We start from the raw sequence: 18,334 nt of genomic DNA on the forward strand, positions 1-18,334 counted from the left end.
ATCTCAGCCACTTATCTCATGCTTCCATGTCCCTTCATTGTTCACTACTGTGTTTAGCTACCCACATTTACAAGTGCATGCACCACAAAGTTGTTAGCCTATAAGTGTCTCTTATTGCACCAGCAAATCAATTCAAGTTAGTCAGTCTCTCTCCCTTTCTTTTACTTTTAATAAATATCTCAGCCTGCTCAGTCTTCTGCTTCCTATTAAACTACTAAGAAATTCATTCCTGCTCCCTATTTTCACTCATAGAGATTCTGAACCTGCAGAAAAATATTGGGCTGAATCTAGATTACTTTAGCTGCCGTGAGGCTGGGGGGGGGGGGGGGGGCCCCCCCCTTTCGTAGGCCCGGGGGGGGGGGGGCCTGGGGCGCCTGCTGGGGGGGGGGGGGGGGGGGGGGCTTCTGCACAGCCCTAGGGCCAGAAAACCCAGTGGTGGCTTCCATCTGAGGGAGACGTGCTGCTGGTGGTCATGAGTGATTTCATAGCATCTTCTTCCTGTTTGACTTTTGTTTCTGGGCACAACCTGAAGTGCTATTTATCGTTTTAAAGCTCTACAAGGTTTGAGATTAAGTTATCTTAAGGATATGCATAACTATATGAACCTGTCCAGACTCTGAGATCAGTAACAGATTATCAGACCTAATAATCTAATCTAATCTAACCTAATCCAATCTAGATAAACTGGTGACAATGGTAGAATTATAGCCTGTTATAGAGCAACAATACAGGATGGATTCCAACCAGATTGCTAGTACACATAAGATCACAAACAAGCTCTCCATACTGTGGAATTATCAGTTGTTTATACTTACCTCAGGGAAATAATCCTGTGGAAACTTTTCTTTTTCCAGCATAGGTGTACTTTCTAATGTATCTGAGTAGATTTCTTTCCCTGTAACTTTTTTATACTTCTTAGCTAGAAAAAGACAGGAAACATATAGCATACATCTGTTACTCCAGCTACGTTTTTAAACATATAACAGAGAGAATACATAAACAGTATATCTGATGACACTAGCAATTAATGCAAATCTAATTAAACAAGTTTTGCTCCACAGAAAAATAAACTGGCATCCTGTTAGTAAATTATGATAGCATATATTGGACATACCCCATTGCGACTCACTTTTTTGGTCACTTCAGAGGTCAGGATTGCAGGGAGCTCACAGAGGTGACATCCAGCTCTTTTCCTGTATTGGGACAGACTGCAAGGACATCATCAGCAGGGACGTTCCAAGGACCCTTGGATGTCCCTGCAGATAGCTCTCACAGTGCATCCTGCTACATAATATAACTGGATACATCCTCAGTGATCCCACCCACTCTCTTCACGGTAGGGAAATGGCCATGTTGGGGGGGGGACTGCGCTGCTTAAAAGATGGGCATAGGGTAGTGAACATCAGGAGATATAGCTATAGATGAACAAGGAGCCCTTAGTATCCGTTACTGTTTGGTTCCAGGCCCGCCCCATGGATACCAAAATCTGTGGATGTTCAAGAACCATTAAACACAACGGCACAGTAAAACGATGTCTCTTTTATAAAATGGTAAAAATCACAGTTTGATTTTTAGAAATTATTATTTTTAAAAAATTCCATAATGCAGCAAAGGGATCCGTTTCTCTGACTGCAAAATCTGTGGATATAAAACAGGCACGGGCAACTCTTGGAGGGCAGGGGCTCTGTTAGCCCCTTGGGAGACTTCAGAGAACCGTGTTCACTGCCGCACCCTGTGCAAAAATATTCAAACTTTCCCTACTGCCCTCTATAGGCTCTGGGGGACATTGTGTACCATGTTTTGGGGGCACCCTGGCACATTTTAGCCACAGGACAAGTCTTTATTGCAACATGAAATGTCCAAGGGCTCACTTACAGCTTTTTTTTAAAAAGGCCTCTCACAGGACTAAAATAGTCCAGGGGCAAAAATGTCCCCATGCTATACCCCCTGGAGAGTGTTTGGGAGAATGTGAGGACAAAAAAATCATTGTGGAGGCCAGTAGAACGGTCTTATGGATCAACATTCAGCCTGTAGACCACATGTAATCTACCCCTGACATAAACTGTGGTGTGTGTGTCTTCAAGTTGTCTGTCAGCTTATGCCAACCTCAAATCTTTTATAGGATTTTCTTAGGCAATGAACACTCAGAGGTGGTTTTGCCGATGGGACAAATGTCTCTTTCCCAGTTTCAAGTCTATAGAGCATCAGTTCCATACTTCAGCTTAAGATCTGAGTAACAAAAAACTATACTAAACATACTGCCTCTGATGTGATCTCCTTCTGAAGATATATTCAACGCAAGAAATATGTGCCAATATTGTTATATAAAATGAAATCAATGAGATGGCTGCTCCAGCTGCTACCTCTTCAGTTTACTAAGCTCAACCAAATGCAGTACAGACACTTTCCTGCTGTTTTCTCTTCAATGAACAACTGGATTAAAAGAGGAACGGGGAAAAAGTAGTAGTATAGAAGGATTAGAATCACCTTAGACTCTGTGTGATGTTAGCATATGCTGAAGTGTACTTTTAAAATTTTAACCAATAGAGTTTGTGAAAGGCCAGGACTGTGCTTTTACAGGGTTCCAGATTTTTGCATTTCCCCACCACAGCTGCCCCACAAAGGATGGCAAACAAGGTTTGGTTGGTCCCTCTGATGTTTTACAGTAGCTTTGGGGGAAGACATATGGGGGCAATGCTGGACTTAACTCTAAATAAATTTTAGCAGGATGAAAGTTGAATTTGATGGTGAAAGCTATCAGATACAAAAAAATAGGCTTAGCACTAACACTGAAGTGAATATACTAGACATCTCCACAGTTCATTTGATTAAGAATAACCTGTATTATTGATCAGCAACTATTAAACTGTTACAAGTGAAGAAAATGAGTGGACAGAGAACTTAATTTCTCATTAAAAACTTTGTATATCACTGTGGCAATTTACAATCCTCTCTTTCAGGAATGCAATACTCTGTGATGAATCTTTCACATTACATGCAAGATTTTTACTTGAACATCAAAAAGATGATGAGTGAAAGGATTTATGATAGTTAAACCTTGAAATGCAATACTCACAGAATGGCTGTTCAAATCCTTCACTAAAGACAGACACCTCTCACCCCCTAGCCTACCCTCAATTACTAGAAAGGGGGCAATCTATCTTGGGTAAGAACAAGAATAATGAAACTGAACAATTTAGACAATTAGTTCACTTACAATTTCAATGATGTTTCACATAAATGTGGAGCAAAAACACAGAATGAATGTGACCTGTCTCAATAAGTGATACCAAGCTTATGAGATTTTTATACTGAAATTAGTGCAGACATTTCTCAAAACCCCAAACACTGTATTTTTTATCAGAGCTGTTGCACATTAGGGATGTGCTTGTTTAAACTATTCACAGGGGAGGAACGAATAATTTGAAGATTTTTCTCCCTGCCGAGGAAATGTCTTCAAAAGTGTTTCAAAAACTGAATACTTTCCAAAGACGTTCTGGGTGGGGAGAGGAGACAGTCTCTCCTTGATTCACCTTTTTTCCTGGCTGGCAAAGTTGAAGGATAGCATGCAGGACGGCATGGAGGACTGCCTGTTCCTGTATTTTGATAGCCAGCACACAACAATTCAGGAATTTTCCAGGATCTGCTAAACTAGGATGACAATAAGCAGCAATCTTCTTCTTTCAGCTGCCCCTCCAACTCTCCTGCCAGCCACTACATGGCTGTGTCTGGGCAGGAGGGGGGACACAAGTCTGGGCTAGGTATGTAGTTGTTGAACCTATTAAAATGTGTGTGTGAGAGACAGGGGGCGGGAGGGTGCTTCCAGAGGACTCTCCTCATCATATTTACATTACATCTGAGAAGTTCCTTTTTTTGCTTTGTTTTCCCCTTCCCAATCCATATCCACATGCTGGAAGAAATGAAATATACAGTGTATTAAAGTTTGTCACAGGAAGCCGGTTAGCAATGACCCTTGGGCTGCCGAGGCCATTACTGGCAACTCTGATTGGTAACACCTCTACAGGTTTTAAGGCAGGTTTCCTTCCTAACCTTATCTGGGGACAGCATTGCATATGCCAACAATAAACCTGGGATATTCTGTATGCCCACTAATGATAGCTACTTCATCAGAACATGCTCTTCTTTCAGTCATTCATTCTCAGCATCACAGGGCTGTTGTGACTGAAGCGGAGGGAGGAGAGACTATTGTTCACTGCTTAGATGTCCTTGCAGAATGGGGCAGATAAAGTCAAGCTGAGAACATAAACTATATGAAGTTCTAGAAGTGCAATACCCATTACACCCACACATATACATAACATACCCAAATCCAATTGCTAATCTGAACTAGACCAGACATAATGAATCAGTGGAAACCTGGTAAATCAACAAATTCCACTGATTCAACAGGTCAATGTAGTGGGACTAACAATTGGTTTTAGGGTATATCATAAGGTGAGGGATATTTAGAAGCCTCTCATAATCTGAGTCCCTAAACAACAGTTTACCTAGTTTAGTAAATCAAGTGCTGAAGCTGGAGACAAAAAAGATAAAGTGAATCAAAATGATTCTACTACCACTATTTATTGCAGTGTATATCACATGTGCAGTTGTTAACAGTGAACCTTTCTTTGTGCTACTGGCAACACTAACCCCAATCCAGTGACGATTAGTAAAATCAACCAATGAATTTTCATTAATCAAGAATCTATAATGTCAATAATGTTATTATTATTATTTCTTATTTTCTTAAATCCTGCCTTTCTCCCAATATAGTGACTCAAGGCGGCGAATAAAGGGACTCAAGGCGGCGTTCCCACCAAAAACAAACAAAAAGTATTTCGATCTTTCTTTATGTTATCCTTTAGAGGGCTACATTTAAAACACTTTAGGCTTCCATATACCTACAAAACTAAAGGGTGAATACTGTATTGTAAATAAAGATATACAGACTCACTGGGCTAAGATTGGATGGAAGTCCTTGTCAAGTATAAACTTAGTGGCAAACGCATTTGTACCCTGAATGATATGGAGAAAACAGCCATGTAAAAGCAAGATTTGTTCAGATAGGGTTTGCCATTGGCATCCTCTGATGCTGAGAGAGTGTGACTTGCCCAAGGTCACCTTGTGGGTTTCCACTGCTGAGCCAGGATTCAAATACTGATCTCTCAGTGTCCTAAACTGCTAATATGATATAACTTCTACTATAAGCAGAACTGAACAGTGTGACATTGACAACGTAGTCAAGAGCATTTCTATTGGAACACTGAGTTTGGTTGTACTTATTCTCAGCTGATACAAGTCTATAGCCTTATCAAGCTTATTTCTTACACTTACCTTTAAAATCAAACTGGTAAATATTTTTCAAGGATTCATGTAGAAAGTAAAAACTTCCCAGTGCCTGTTTGAAAACAAAATAAAACAAAATGAAAATGTAAATATATCACTTTAAATATACTAACCCTGAACTATTCTAATGGTCTGTATTTATTTCCTGGAGACAAATTGAAAGACATACATTCATTAAAAATGAATGCTTCATTTTGTTTGGCATTTTAATACAATAACGCCCAATCAAAAATTATGTATTATAAGGACATCTGTATTAAAGTGATAATAAATATACCAATACCTATTATAAATATATATTAATTATAAATTTACATATTATAATATATGTATATAATATAAATATTTGAATAATATATTTAATATAATTTATTTATATAATAATAAAAACATCATATATATATACACACACACAAATTTAATAGGCATAAAGTACAATCTTTTTAAAAAGTCAAAGCTAATCTAGAATTGATACAGATTCACAGGATCACTGATCCAGAAGATATCAATGATGGGAACTGTGCTGCCCTCCAGATGTTGTTGAACTGCAGCACTCAGCAGTTCTAACCAGCTGCAAGGAATGCTGGGAACTACAGCCCAACATCTGTACAACCACAGAATGATCCTCCCTGATCTAGGACTAACCAGAGATTAGAAAAATATTTTTTTTAAATGATGACTTCCACTATTCCCCAGCCAGCGCAGTCTACCCTATGTGCAGATTCTTGGGGTTGTAATATAAAAATGTAACTTTCCATGGTCTGGAACTAAACCTCAGTCACACATTCTGACCACCCAGTACACCCTTCCCCCCAAAAAATATTTACCTGTGCTATCCAGAAGCAATTCTTTAGTGTACAACAAGCACAATTCTTAATGTCACTATGAAAGAACAAGGTGTTCCTCCTGCAATCATATCTTCTACACAACTATTAAATATGTAGACATTTTGCTTTCTTTTTCATTTGGCCATCCTCTCTTGCTTTTAGCCATGGGATGGAACAGTCTAAGAACACAGTGATTCTCTACATGAGTCGATTGCATAGTATAGCTTATTAAAAAGCCTTTCTAGTTTCCTCTTCTTCTTCATCAACACTGCCTGTTCACCTGCCCCCTCCAAACATACAAACAATGATATTTGTATGAACTGGGACCAGACAAAAAGTACAAAAGCACCTTGGAGAGAAGGGCCTCCAATTAATACCTTGCCCAAGCGCCTGCTAAAACCTGTAGCAGACACTATGCTAGGATAATCTTTCTGAATATGTTGCCCTCTGTGTTGGACTATGATACAGAGCAGGTTGACCAGCAAGGATTATAGCTGTGATACAACACAGTGGGAGGGTTGTGAAAGAGTATTCTCAACTACAAGTTGATGAAAGGCTTTCTAGATCACTGTCTCCTGCTAGTTCTCTGATACATAGTGAATTCTGCAACTACCAGAACTGGGCTTAGAGCCAACATGCTGTAATGGTTTGAGTGTTGGGCTAGGACTCTGGAATTCTTGCTCAATCATGGAAACTCACTGGGTGACCATGGGCAAAGCATGCTCTCTTCACTTCAGAGGAAGACAGTGGCAAACCTCCCATGAATATATCTTGCCACCAAAGCTCAAATGTCACCATAATCTGGTTTCAATTTGGAGGCACCACTTTTAGGTCACCATAACCTGGTTTCAACTTGAAGGCACGTAACAAATGCAACACAACCAGAACTGAACAGAATGCAAGTGGAGTCTGGCAAATCTAACCAATGTGCTAAGGTTGCTTCCACCTAGGCAAGAGCCAGTCTGCCTCCAAATCCCAGCTGCTGAATCTACCAATCTTATTTGGGTGGAATTTGGTAGTATTTGGCAGTACAACTTTTCTGAAAGACAAGATTCTTCCAAAGTCTTATATTTGGAGCCAAAAATCACATTATGCAGAGAAGACAAACCTGAGCATAAGATTTTCTTTCTGTGAAAGAAAGATAGGATGACATATCTCTGCTAAGAAGAAGTCCTTGAAGATCACAGCTATTTAAAAATTATTGCTGTGATTCCTTGGAGGTTAAAGGCCAGAATATCATGGGCACATAATGAAGAGGGGGAATTGGAGCTTTATTAATTGCTAATGAAATTATATTAAGACATTAAATGTTAGGTATTAGCCTTTTAATCTCAGACAATATTCTTTTTCTTTCTTTCTATTTTTTAATGCAGTCAACCTGTCCTTCCCCACAGTGGTTAACCTTGGAGTCCCCCCCCCAAGAATGTCTACTGCTGATGCTTATTTACTTTGCCCCATGTGCAAATGCATAATAAAAAAATTACAACAACAATAAAGGAATTGGAGCAAGCTGCCTGGGTCACAAGAAAGTGTAGTGATCAATTAAAAGTGTGTGACAGTGTTTTCCATTGGATGAACTAATATGTCAAGGAGATGGACAGGACCTCATGTTTGTGCTTTTGACAAATCAGCAAATGTTCAATCTCCAGCAGTGCAGATTCTCATAAATAATGCAGCAATCACTGAGCCAAAAAAAAAAAATCTGCTTTGCCAGAAGGGTATCCCTGTTTTCTGAGATGTCTTTTTTTTTTTTTAAAAGGACCAAATATTAAACAAAAGAGTTCCTTTGGTTAAAGTGCTGCTCTCTCTCTCTCTCTCTTCCTCTGCTTTGATCATCTCATAGCTTAATTTGATTCCTCCCCTGCCCACTGAAATATGTTAAGGCAGAAGCACATACTTTGGTTCATCCAGAAGTGAAGAAGACCCCTGGATACAAGGTTGACTTGAGATATTTGCTGTCTGAAATGGAAGGACAAGATGACTCCTTTCTCCATATTTTCAGAGTCAGGCATCTGTTGAATTCATTTTCAACATCACCCTCTACTCAGTTAAGGGGAGAAGGCTAGCTAACGGGAACAATTAAGCAGAACTGATGGGAACAACCAACAGAGATTTTTTTTAAAAAAATGTAGACCAGAATATCTGGAATGTTATGAAAAATCTAAGCAATTTCTTAGGAAACCTGGGCTGCATCCACATTGCGGAAATAATTCAGTTTGACACCACTTTAACTGCCATGGGTCAAATGCTATGGAATTCTAAATGTTTCGTGAGACATTTAGCCTTCCCCATCAGAGAGCTCTGGTGCCACAACAGACTACATTTGCCAGAAAGACATGGCACTGAGCCATGGAAGTTAAAGTGGTGACAAACTGGATTATTTCTGTAGTACAAATGCAGCTCTATCACCACAGAGGCTACTGGCTTTGAAGATGGTTCTAGATACCAAGCCCCAAAGAGAGGCCTTTTTTCAAAACATGAAGTAACTGAAAGTTTTTAAAAGGGCCTTTTCTGGGTCTAAAATGGTCAAGGGTGTAAGGAGGTAGAGAGAGAGTGGAGGGTTGAGTGGGCGAGGGAAGAAGAAGGCAGGCCAGAGGACCCAGAGGAGGAAGGAGAAGAGAGCCAGGGAGAGTGGGAACAGCTGGGAACGGAAGGAGGGGTGAGGGCCCCAGGGAGGAAAGAGGAGACGGGCGTAGAGAGGGTTCTTAAGGCGGAGGGAGAGGCGTTTGGGGGAGGAGGCTATGCAGAAGATGGTGATGCAGAGACGAACGCAGAACAGCGAGAGAGATAGGCCACGTGCACCCAGGTGAAAGAACCCTCAACCCCGCACGTCCCTCTTCCTCCGCTCACATATGAGTGGGCCCTCCTCGAGTCGGGTGCCCGGCTAGCCCTCGGTGGGAAGGAGTTGCCCCTTGAGAGCTGTACAACCCGGAGATAGGGAAAAACACTATTGGGCAGCATGGAGAAGAAGGGGCGTGGTGGGAGAACAGAACCAGGCCCCAAAGACAAGGTAGACCGGGCCCCCACGACGAGCGGGAACTAGCAGAGTGGGCCGAGAGAGCGTATAGGCCTTGGAGGGGATGAGACACCGCTGAGGGCGAGTTCTAGACGCTGGTGAGTCAAGCCCAAGACACCCTGCACTGAAGCCAGTGAAGTAACTGGGACACCGTCTTGCGGGGAAGCACGCTTTTGGGAGGGGAGAAAGTTCGAAGTTTCTGTTTACTAGTTTGTGTTGGACAGTAAAGTTATCCATTGGCAAGCAACTACAGTGTTTCTTCACCTAGTTTGTTTCCACCTGAAGGTTACAAAATGGAGCCAGCAGGAGGGCTTCCCCAGGTCGGCCCCCAGGCCCCGCCCACAAGGGGGTTCCAAAATGTGGCAAATATGGGATAACCCAGAGGGCATTTGGGGCAATTTGTTTACCCCTGAGGGCAATACAAACAGTTCTGGAGGGCTGAACTCAGGCCATGGGCTGCATTTTGCCCACTCCTGGTTTACTTATTATACTACCCTTTCTTCACAGAGATTATGTTCTTACAGAGCAATATTATGTAGGTTTAGTCAAATCCCACTGCATGGGGGGGGGGGGGTTGCTCTCCAATAAATGTATAGTATTAAAGCCAAAATGAAATGTCTTTGTTATCAATGGAATAGGACAACTGAAGACATCTTTGTGCCAAAGAAGTCTGAATGTTGAAACACTCTGGGCATGTTTACATATCACAGTAAACCTCACTCCTTTCTTCTTTCAGCGTCAGTTTAATGCATTCCCTCATTTGGCTTTTAGAGGTACAGGTTGAGCCTCTCTTATTTGAAATGTTTGAGATCAGAGGAATTTTGGATTTGGGAGTTATTTTGGATTTTGAAATGTTTGCATATAGATAATGAGATACCTTGGAGATGGAATGGGACTCAAGTCTAAAGATTAAATTCACTGATGTTTCATATACACCTTATACACACAGCCTATCGGTAATTTTATACAAAATACTTTAAATAATTGTGTGTATAAAATAAACAAAGTTTGTGTACATTGAATCATCTGAAAGCAAAAGTGTCACCATCTCAGCCACCCATGTCAACAATTTTGGATTTTGGAATATTTTGAATCCTGAAATTCCAGATAAGGGAAACTCAATCTGTAATTACTATGAACATCCAAGCATGCTTGACATGTGTCAAGTTTGTTTTCATAAACGGACTTTTTTCTAGGCTTCTTAAATCACCTTTCTCAATATATGTAGGTGTCGGCAATTTCACCATGCCTACCTTCAAATAGTTATTAATGAATGTAGGAGACTGATTTGGTGTTACTACCACCAAAGTTAATGGAGAAACCCATATCGTATATATTTGACTTCCAGGGCAGATTACACAGATTGCCTTTCACCAGGGGATAGTTCATTTTTTATAACTGTTAAAAGTGCAGTATTTATATTGACCAATGGATAAATCGACTCAGGTTTTTGGGGTTATTATTTTTACTAATTTTTTTAGAATTATATATAAGCATATACAGTAATTATACTTGTGCTTCTAAAGGGAATTATGAAATGGACCAAATCCAGCAATGCCATTATTTCAGCATATATCCCTAAGTGCGGACATGCTTTTGAATGGCAATAAAATGTTTGTTAACCCAAACAATACTTACTCAAAGTGCACTCAGTAACCTACTGATTCTTATCGTATTGTTCAGTTAGCTTCAAAAGAGATTTACGCAGACATTTTTGGTTCTCTTCCAAAACACTGCACCCCATAGATCATTACAATGATACCAGCAATGACTCTCGCAACATGGAAATGTTAACTCTAATAATAAAAAAAATGGAAATATCTATAAAGCATACAACACACAAGGCCTATTTAATTGTTAATTAGATGCTGAGATATGGGTCATTTAACATCCGCAAATCTAACAACTCCAGGGAAATACTTAAAACAAAATGTTTAAATAATTACTGCTCAGAGTAAACATTCACTGCATTACCTCACTGAATGTGCTAAAGCTAATATTGCAATTATGAAGAGTGCTTTAAATAAATGTAAAATAAATTGCCAATGATGATTCAGAAAGTGTAATTCATGTAGTCATAAAATCTATAATTAGCTCTAATGAATATTTAAAGTCAAAGTTCAACTTAACTTTTTCAATGTTTAACCTACTATATCAATATAGCTCAAGGAATGCATTTGTCATTGAAAATGACAGCATCTGAATATTAATTAGCATAGGTCACTGCTGACAGGAAGTCCTTATCTTCTGCCAGTCCTTTTGACTATAGTGCATGTCACCAGTATGTTTGTCACGTCTGATATTATTGATTACTTGCCTGTTTGGCCAAAAACAATTAAAAGGATTTTTTATTTTACATATTTATAAACCTGACTGTCAAGCACACTTATTTTTCCATTAGAAAAATGTAGTCTATTAGCTGCCATAATTCAGTCTAAGGAGCAGAAGCAAATGAGGAGATGCAATAACCCTAGACAGCAGGAAAACATTTTTACATAAAAGCACTCTTTCGTTGCTTATTTTTAAAAGGGGTACATTTTATTGGCTCTTTTATATTATACTATAAATGGACCATCATTCTTAGGCGTAACTCAGTAAAAATACAAATTTGGAGGTTGGGTTTTGTGATCCCTTAAGAGCTTAATTCAGATGCAAATAGAATGCATTTAGTTTTCACATAATCAAAAATATATGAAGTTGCAAATTCATAGACTCCTGTTGCACCAATACAACAGATATTGCAATCTTAACAGCTGTAGAAGGGACCTCTAAACTACAGACTGAATTAGACCATGCCTTATCTGTCAGTCAGTATAACACCAAAGCTCCAGGATCTTGAAGGATCCAAGGCGAAAATATATCCCAAAGGAAGCCAGGGAAGGGAGGGAGTTTCTTAGCAATTTTAAGTTGTAAATTAAAGTGCTTTTGAGTCCCTGAATTGGGGTGAATGTCTATTTTAAGTGGGAAAAAACTGACTGTGTACACAAATCAAGTCATTAAACAGTAATCTATCACTTTTTTATCTGCAGCCGAATTAGGTGTTCAGCAATTTATCATTCCCTGAATTAGTCTTATCAGCCAAAGTACACAACATTAAACTGCTATTGTGTTTTGTTTTCACATCAAGACTTGTCTGTCTGATTTGTAGTCATCTAGAACTTTAAAGGTGTGCCTAATTATTTGCATTAACTCTTTAATAACCCAGCAGTCAAATCCTAAGAACCGCAGTTGCAGCAAGTAAGATGTCAACATACTGCAGAATCTGTAACACTGCAATGCAAAAGTTAAATGTGTGATAAAGGAATGTTAAAGCATTCTAATTTAATGTTTTCAGAAATGCAATGTATGTTCCAAATATCCAGTGACAGGTGTACACACATTCCAAGGACAGGAAATTCTAAACAGGAAACAGGGCAACCAATATCAGTGAATCAATGTTGTTGTTTTTTTGGAGTCACCTGAACAAATATTCAAAGAATTAATCGGCCGCAGCTGAAATTTGGACAAACAGGTCTTCATGTCACAAGATGTGCATATTATCTTGCTCTTTGGTCAAACTATTTAGAAGGATCCTACAAGTACTTAATTTCAAAACGAAAGACTGATTGATGCATCAATTCAATTCAAATGATACACAAAAGTTGGTGTGAGCATGTTGATTCAAAATTTAAAGAGCAGGTTTTCTAACTCATTATTTGAAGCTGGTTAAACATGAGTGATTCTGAATTAACTATTTGCCAATACATTATGACTGTAGCAAAGGATTGTTTTAAAGTTCCTGAGATGTGGGCTCACCAAAGGGTGGAGGAGGAATATCACATGGTTCAAGTGCTGGCTCCTATTGATGTAGAAGCAACAATGTGGACAGGAGGAGAGTGTGCTTTGTAGTGTAGACTAGTGACTTGTACTTTTACAAGCAAGAAAGAAAAACTTATTATAAATTGCAACTATAACTATAATTAACTACTTTGGGTAAGGGAGTAGTGGCTTTGAATTACAGCTGTATCTAATTACTTTTGACATAATTGTCCTAGCTCTGCTGCAATGTGACAGAGTTATAAAGAATATTCCCATCTGTGCTAGAACACAAGAGCATGGTTTTATTTTGAAATTTTAAGTCTAAAAAAGTCTCATTGCATTTAACTGTAGGTCCTCCAAAAAGGCATATTTAGGCTATATTTATAGGCTTTATCAGGCAGTTGTGATTAAAAAAATCACCATTTTACATCCCCTGCAGTATGATCCCATACAGGTACCAGGGACAGGGTTTCTTCTGTGGTAGTAATGACCAACCTTGAGAAAACTCCACTCCACTTTTGATTAATTATAGTGTACTACATTTCAATTAAGGTTTTTATAAGAAGCTATTATTTTGTTATATCTTTTAATTTTAATGGTAATATAGTAAACACATCCAGTATGGTGTAGTAGTTTGAACATTAGACTGGGACTGGAGAACAGGAGAACATACATGGCTGAATCGTTGATAAAACATCCCTCAAAAGTGCCTCAAACATGGAGGATGTGCACATGTCTGAATGCCTGGCATGCTTCCTCAATCGTCATGCAATTGTCGCTCTCTCTAGCATCCCTGAAACATCTCAAGGGGAGCAGATTTCCCATGAACGCAAACTTTGCATTCATAGGAAATCTGCTCCCCTGGAACGATTCAGGGATGCTAAGAGGGAGCGACAACTGCAATGACGATTGAGGAAGCACACCAAATGCGCACTTCCTCTATGTTTGAGGAACCTTTGATGGATGTTTTACCAGCGATTCAGCCAGGTATGAAAATCTTCAATGACAAGAAAACTGAACAAATACAGTGGAATAGGTCTGATTAGTTTACATCACATTAAATTATGTTTAAAATATATTAAACTATGTTTTCTTAATAATGATTTATAAACTAGGGGTAAGGAATGGAGGGAACTTCAGATTTTTGATGAGGGATATTTATATATTTATTGAATTTATATCCTATCTTTATCCTGGGATGGGATCCAATAAAACATCATCCAGTCTAACAACTGGATGCTGCACACACTCCTGCCTCTCAAAAAACATGCTTGAATGTAGAGTTGTTACAGAAATTTTGGGTTAAATGCCCATAACACATTCACACTTCTCTGCCACAGGGTAGAATTTTAAGTCAGATCCATGAACACTACATAATGGTGTATTTTAAATAAATGATTGTATTTAATAGATGGCTGAAGTTGAGCCACATTTGCCATGATCACTTGTCTTTAAACAATTGTAATTAGAACACCATTTGGCTTTAAATCAATTTAGTATTTCATGGATCTCTTCTCCTATAATAGACTCAGTGATGGCAAATTCAATTTGTAGAGAAGACATTATTGCCCATTTCATTTAGTATTATCTAGGTCAGCTCTCAATGGGAAGGGTATCATGTTGTAAAAGGCTGTATTTAGCATGTCACAGTCACTGGATGCTCTTCTGATATCTCCAGAAATCTTTGTAAGCTGCCTTAAAATAAGAGACGATTGATTTACAAAGTACCAAATTTCAAATTTCATATTCTAAGGCTAAACATGAAATAATTGGACAGAGCTGTCCCCTTGTCTGACCCAGCACAATCAAGCCCCTTTCAAGGTTGACTGCCTGCATGAGAAATATGTGCATAATTTCATTTTGTCTCCCATCCAACGTTCAATGTTAGAAGTTAATTAAATTGCTTGTCCATTGTATTCATCCACTTACAAAGTTAATGATATTCTGTTCCTGAATTAAGGAGAATTTTATAAAGCCTGCACTATGGAACCTGGCATGCTGTACATTGAGGAGCTGAACTCTGTCATAGCTTCTAGTTGCAGCTCTTCTAATTAGGAAACAAAATGAATGTTTCTGTGTCTGCCAATGCAAAGGACAAGTCATTCTGACAGTGAAGCAAAATGCTCTGTACAATAACAACTTAATAATACCTCATTTTGACTATAATAAATTCTTCAGAATTCATAGGCCTGTTAAATTTTTTAAATCTCCAGAATGAAGATAAACTATAGTGTAACAAGACAGCTTTTTAAGGAAGGATAAAGGTTTAAGGAAAGAAATAGTATCTTGCAAGGACCTTGATAATTTACAAATTATCAAAATGGTCCTAGTTCAACAGTAGTTGAGTATTTCATATTGTGCCCCCTGTCAATCCCAGCATCAATATTTTATTGTCACTAAGCAGAACATTTGGGCAATATTTATAGAACTATGGAAATGGATTTCATGCAATGATTGGGAGACATAGAACATAGTGGACTGCAAAGGGTGTACAAACAGTCTTGCATAACTTATTGATAACACAGCTACAAAACAACCAAGGCTCAGGACTAATCTAAGTGTCTCCACAATGCAGAAAGGGCAGACTGTCAAATGTTTGGTTATAAATCCCTGTTTGTCACAAGCCAAGTTGACTCAAACTGAAGATGAAGCGGTTTAGCAAAGAAAATGTGCATTGTTGGGGGGGAAATTGTGTGACAACTTTATGGGAGCTAGGAGTTGGCTATAGAAGTCAGGGAAGAGAAAACAAATGAGGGAGAAGGCTATATGTAGGACTTAGAGAATGGGTTGTTTCTAAGTTAGAAAGACAGGGAAGACTGAGTGAGAGTAGAATGGGTGGGATAGAGCCAAAGTACCATGAAATCTTCATGCCTAAGGGGGATCTGGACATGCAATTCTAGATTAGTCTCGCTGCAAGAGGCCATGGTAAAGGTGAGAGTCAAAAGTGAGGGAAATTTCTAAAGTCTGTGGTGTGATGCAGTGTCCTACCACTCACAAAGAAATAGTAAAAATGACAAACCGTTATGTTAGCCACTGAAGTATCACTTTCATCCCTTAACAATACAGAATACCATTGTGCTCTGGCTGGCCAGTAGTGAAGTGTGCTTTATAATCACTTTATAATCACTCTTCCAATGGAATTGACAACAGGTCAATTGTCATTGTCACTGTATGTTGTTTTTTTAATTTAATAAAAATTTAATTAAACAAATTTATTACTGCACAGATTCTTGTGGATTACAGCTTCACTTCATTAGAGACATGAAGAACTGTTCAAAACTTCAGGCCAATATACAAGACACATTGTATGGGTGGTTAGTTGGTGGGGGTAGAGGGGACTAAAGGCAGTAAGATCAGAAAGAGGGAAGTAAAATGAAGATAGTGTTGCTAACAGTGTAAATATCACTGGTTTAAATTCAATTACCAGAGCTGATCTGTTGAATTAATAGGATTTACGCAAACAATGATTTATAGTAATTGATTCACTGGGTCTCCTCTTGGAGGAGGGGGATTGGAACTGGATTTTGGTCACTGTTGTAACTGTCTGTATTTTACTTATCTCTGACTTCACTGCCAACAATACCTTCCGCAACAATACATACAAACACACACACTAAGGAATTCTGTATAACTGTGTATCTGATGAAACAGGCTTCGATTCACAGAAACCCATGCTATAATACATTTCTTAAATCTTAAATGTGTCACAAACAACATACTAATAATTGATGAGTACAGTGGTGCCTCGGGTTACGAAATTAATTCGTTCCGCCATTCCCTTCGTAACGTGAAAATTTCATAACCCGAAATAGCTTTCCGTTAGCGCTGGAAGCCTATAGCATTTGAATTTCGCGCCGAAATGAATTTCGTAACCCGAAAAATATTTCGTAACCCGAAACAGTTTTTGCCAATCCAACTTTTTCGTATCCCGGAAATTTCGTAACCCGCGCATTTCGTATCCCGAGGTACCACTGTATTTTAATTTCACTTTCTCACAAGGCTACAATAATATTTGAAGCATATCAGAATTCATCTTGAAGATAGCAACAAATACAAACTGAGAGCAATATAAACTAAAAACCACTACAGACTATTGTACAGCCTCACTACTATAAATAAGTAATGAAAGTCTACAAGTCATGATTTTGTTTACTGTAATTCTAATATACTGCTTCATTTGTGTTTCAATTTAATGCTTCAACTATGAACAATGTCTTCCAAAAAAATAGCAAAATATAAGTGGTAACATCTGAGCTCTTTTCCCCCTTAATGTCTCTGTAATTATTTATTGACCAACCCCATGAACAAATAATCCATGTGTTTCAACAAGAGATTCCCCACTGACTTATACTTGACTTAATACTGTATTTTTGACCTTAAGCAAGAGTCAGGAAAAGTAATCTGTCATTTATTGTCAGTTTTAGTGCTGTTACCATCCAAAGAGTTTAAAAAACACCAGCATTCTTTTACTGGTTTCATGGTTGGATTGAACTTACTAACGAAATGTTTCTGCATTATCGAACCACACAATGTGTATGTTTACCCAAATAATGGTGATGTTCGGATGGAACAGAATGATGTTCTGATGGAATATGATGGAATAATATTTCATTTCATTGACATTTATGTTCTCAACATTCATGCAAAATATACCATGAAGACATTTGATATTAGATTTTATTCTATTCTCTTAATCCTAGGGACTTTATTATATACATTTTATGATCACAACAACCACAGCTATATGTTAGTAGAGTTCAATTTCTGAGTATATATTTTTTAAAAAACAACAACAACTGAACAGTGGGCCCAGGAGATGTGGCCGTCCCAAGTCAAGCCTTCGAAGGTAGTGGGGCATGTATATGATCTATAGATTTCAGACAGGAGTTTATCACACGGGGGAGAAAGCATCATGGTCCCATTTTTTTTTTCTGTTACCATTGCGCAATTGAGAAGAAGATGATCACACGACGTCGGGATGATTGCGTTGCCCACAAGTTATCAAAATGTCAAAAGCTAGGTTTCGTCTTTTAGGTTTCAACTCGGCGGAATATGATATAATGTTAAAATTAGTTAAATACCCCAAACTGTGTTGGAAGTACTTGAAGGGACAATTTTAAGATGAAAAATAAGCATGTATGTTTTTTCTTGTTACTTGTTTTTCCTCTATGTTTTGTTGTGTTAGTTGTTGGTATTGTTGTTTATGTGACTATTTGTTTGTTATGTCCCATTGTATATTCAATAAAATAAAATAAAATAAATGTCATGTTCCTATCAGATTGTATTAACGATTTAAATCATTAATAACATCTCAAAAGCGCAATCTAAATGTTATTACAAGTGT

The 18,334-nt window shown here is 38.4% G+C and overlaps 1 protein-coding gene across 5 annotated transcripts in view; it reads right to left on the bottom strand.

Moving 5' to 3' along the window:
* The window catches only part of INPP5A (inositol polyphosphate-5-phosphatase A), a 318,955-nt gene that overhangs the window by 134,291 nt on the left and 166,330 nt on the right, over positions 1–18,334 (bottom strand). For all 5 annotated transcript variants that reach the window (XM_042456965.1, XM_042456963.1, XM_042456966.1 and 2 more), the window contains exons 5-6: positions 5,338–5,401; positions 816–919 (exon numbers count right to left, since the gene is read on the bottom strand). In XM_042456965.1, the coding sequence (XP_042312899.1) occupies positions 816–919; positions 5,338–5,401 (168 nt within the window). The remainder of the gene's footprint in view (positions 1–815; positions 920–5,337; positions 5,402–18,334) is intronic.

The sequence above is a fragment of the Sceloporus undulatus genome, chromosome 3, assembly GCF_019175285.1.
Source record: "Sceloporus undulatus isolate JIND9_A2432 ecotype Alabama chromosome 3, SceUnd_v1.1, whole genome shotgun sequence".
In the NCBI taxonomy this organism is placed as follows: domain Eukaryota; kingdom Metazoa; phylum Chordata; class Lepidosauria; order Squamata; family Phrynosomatidae; genus Sceloporus; species Sceloporus undulatus.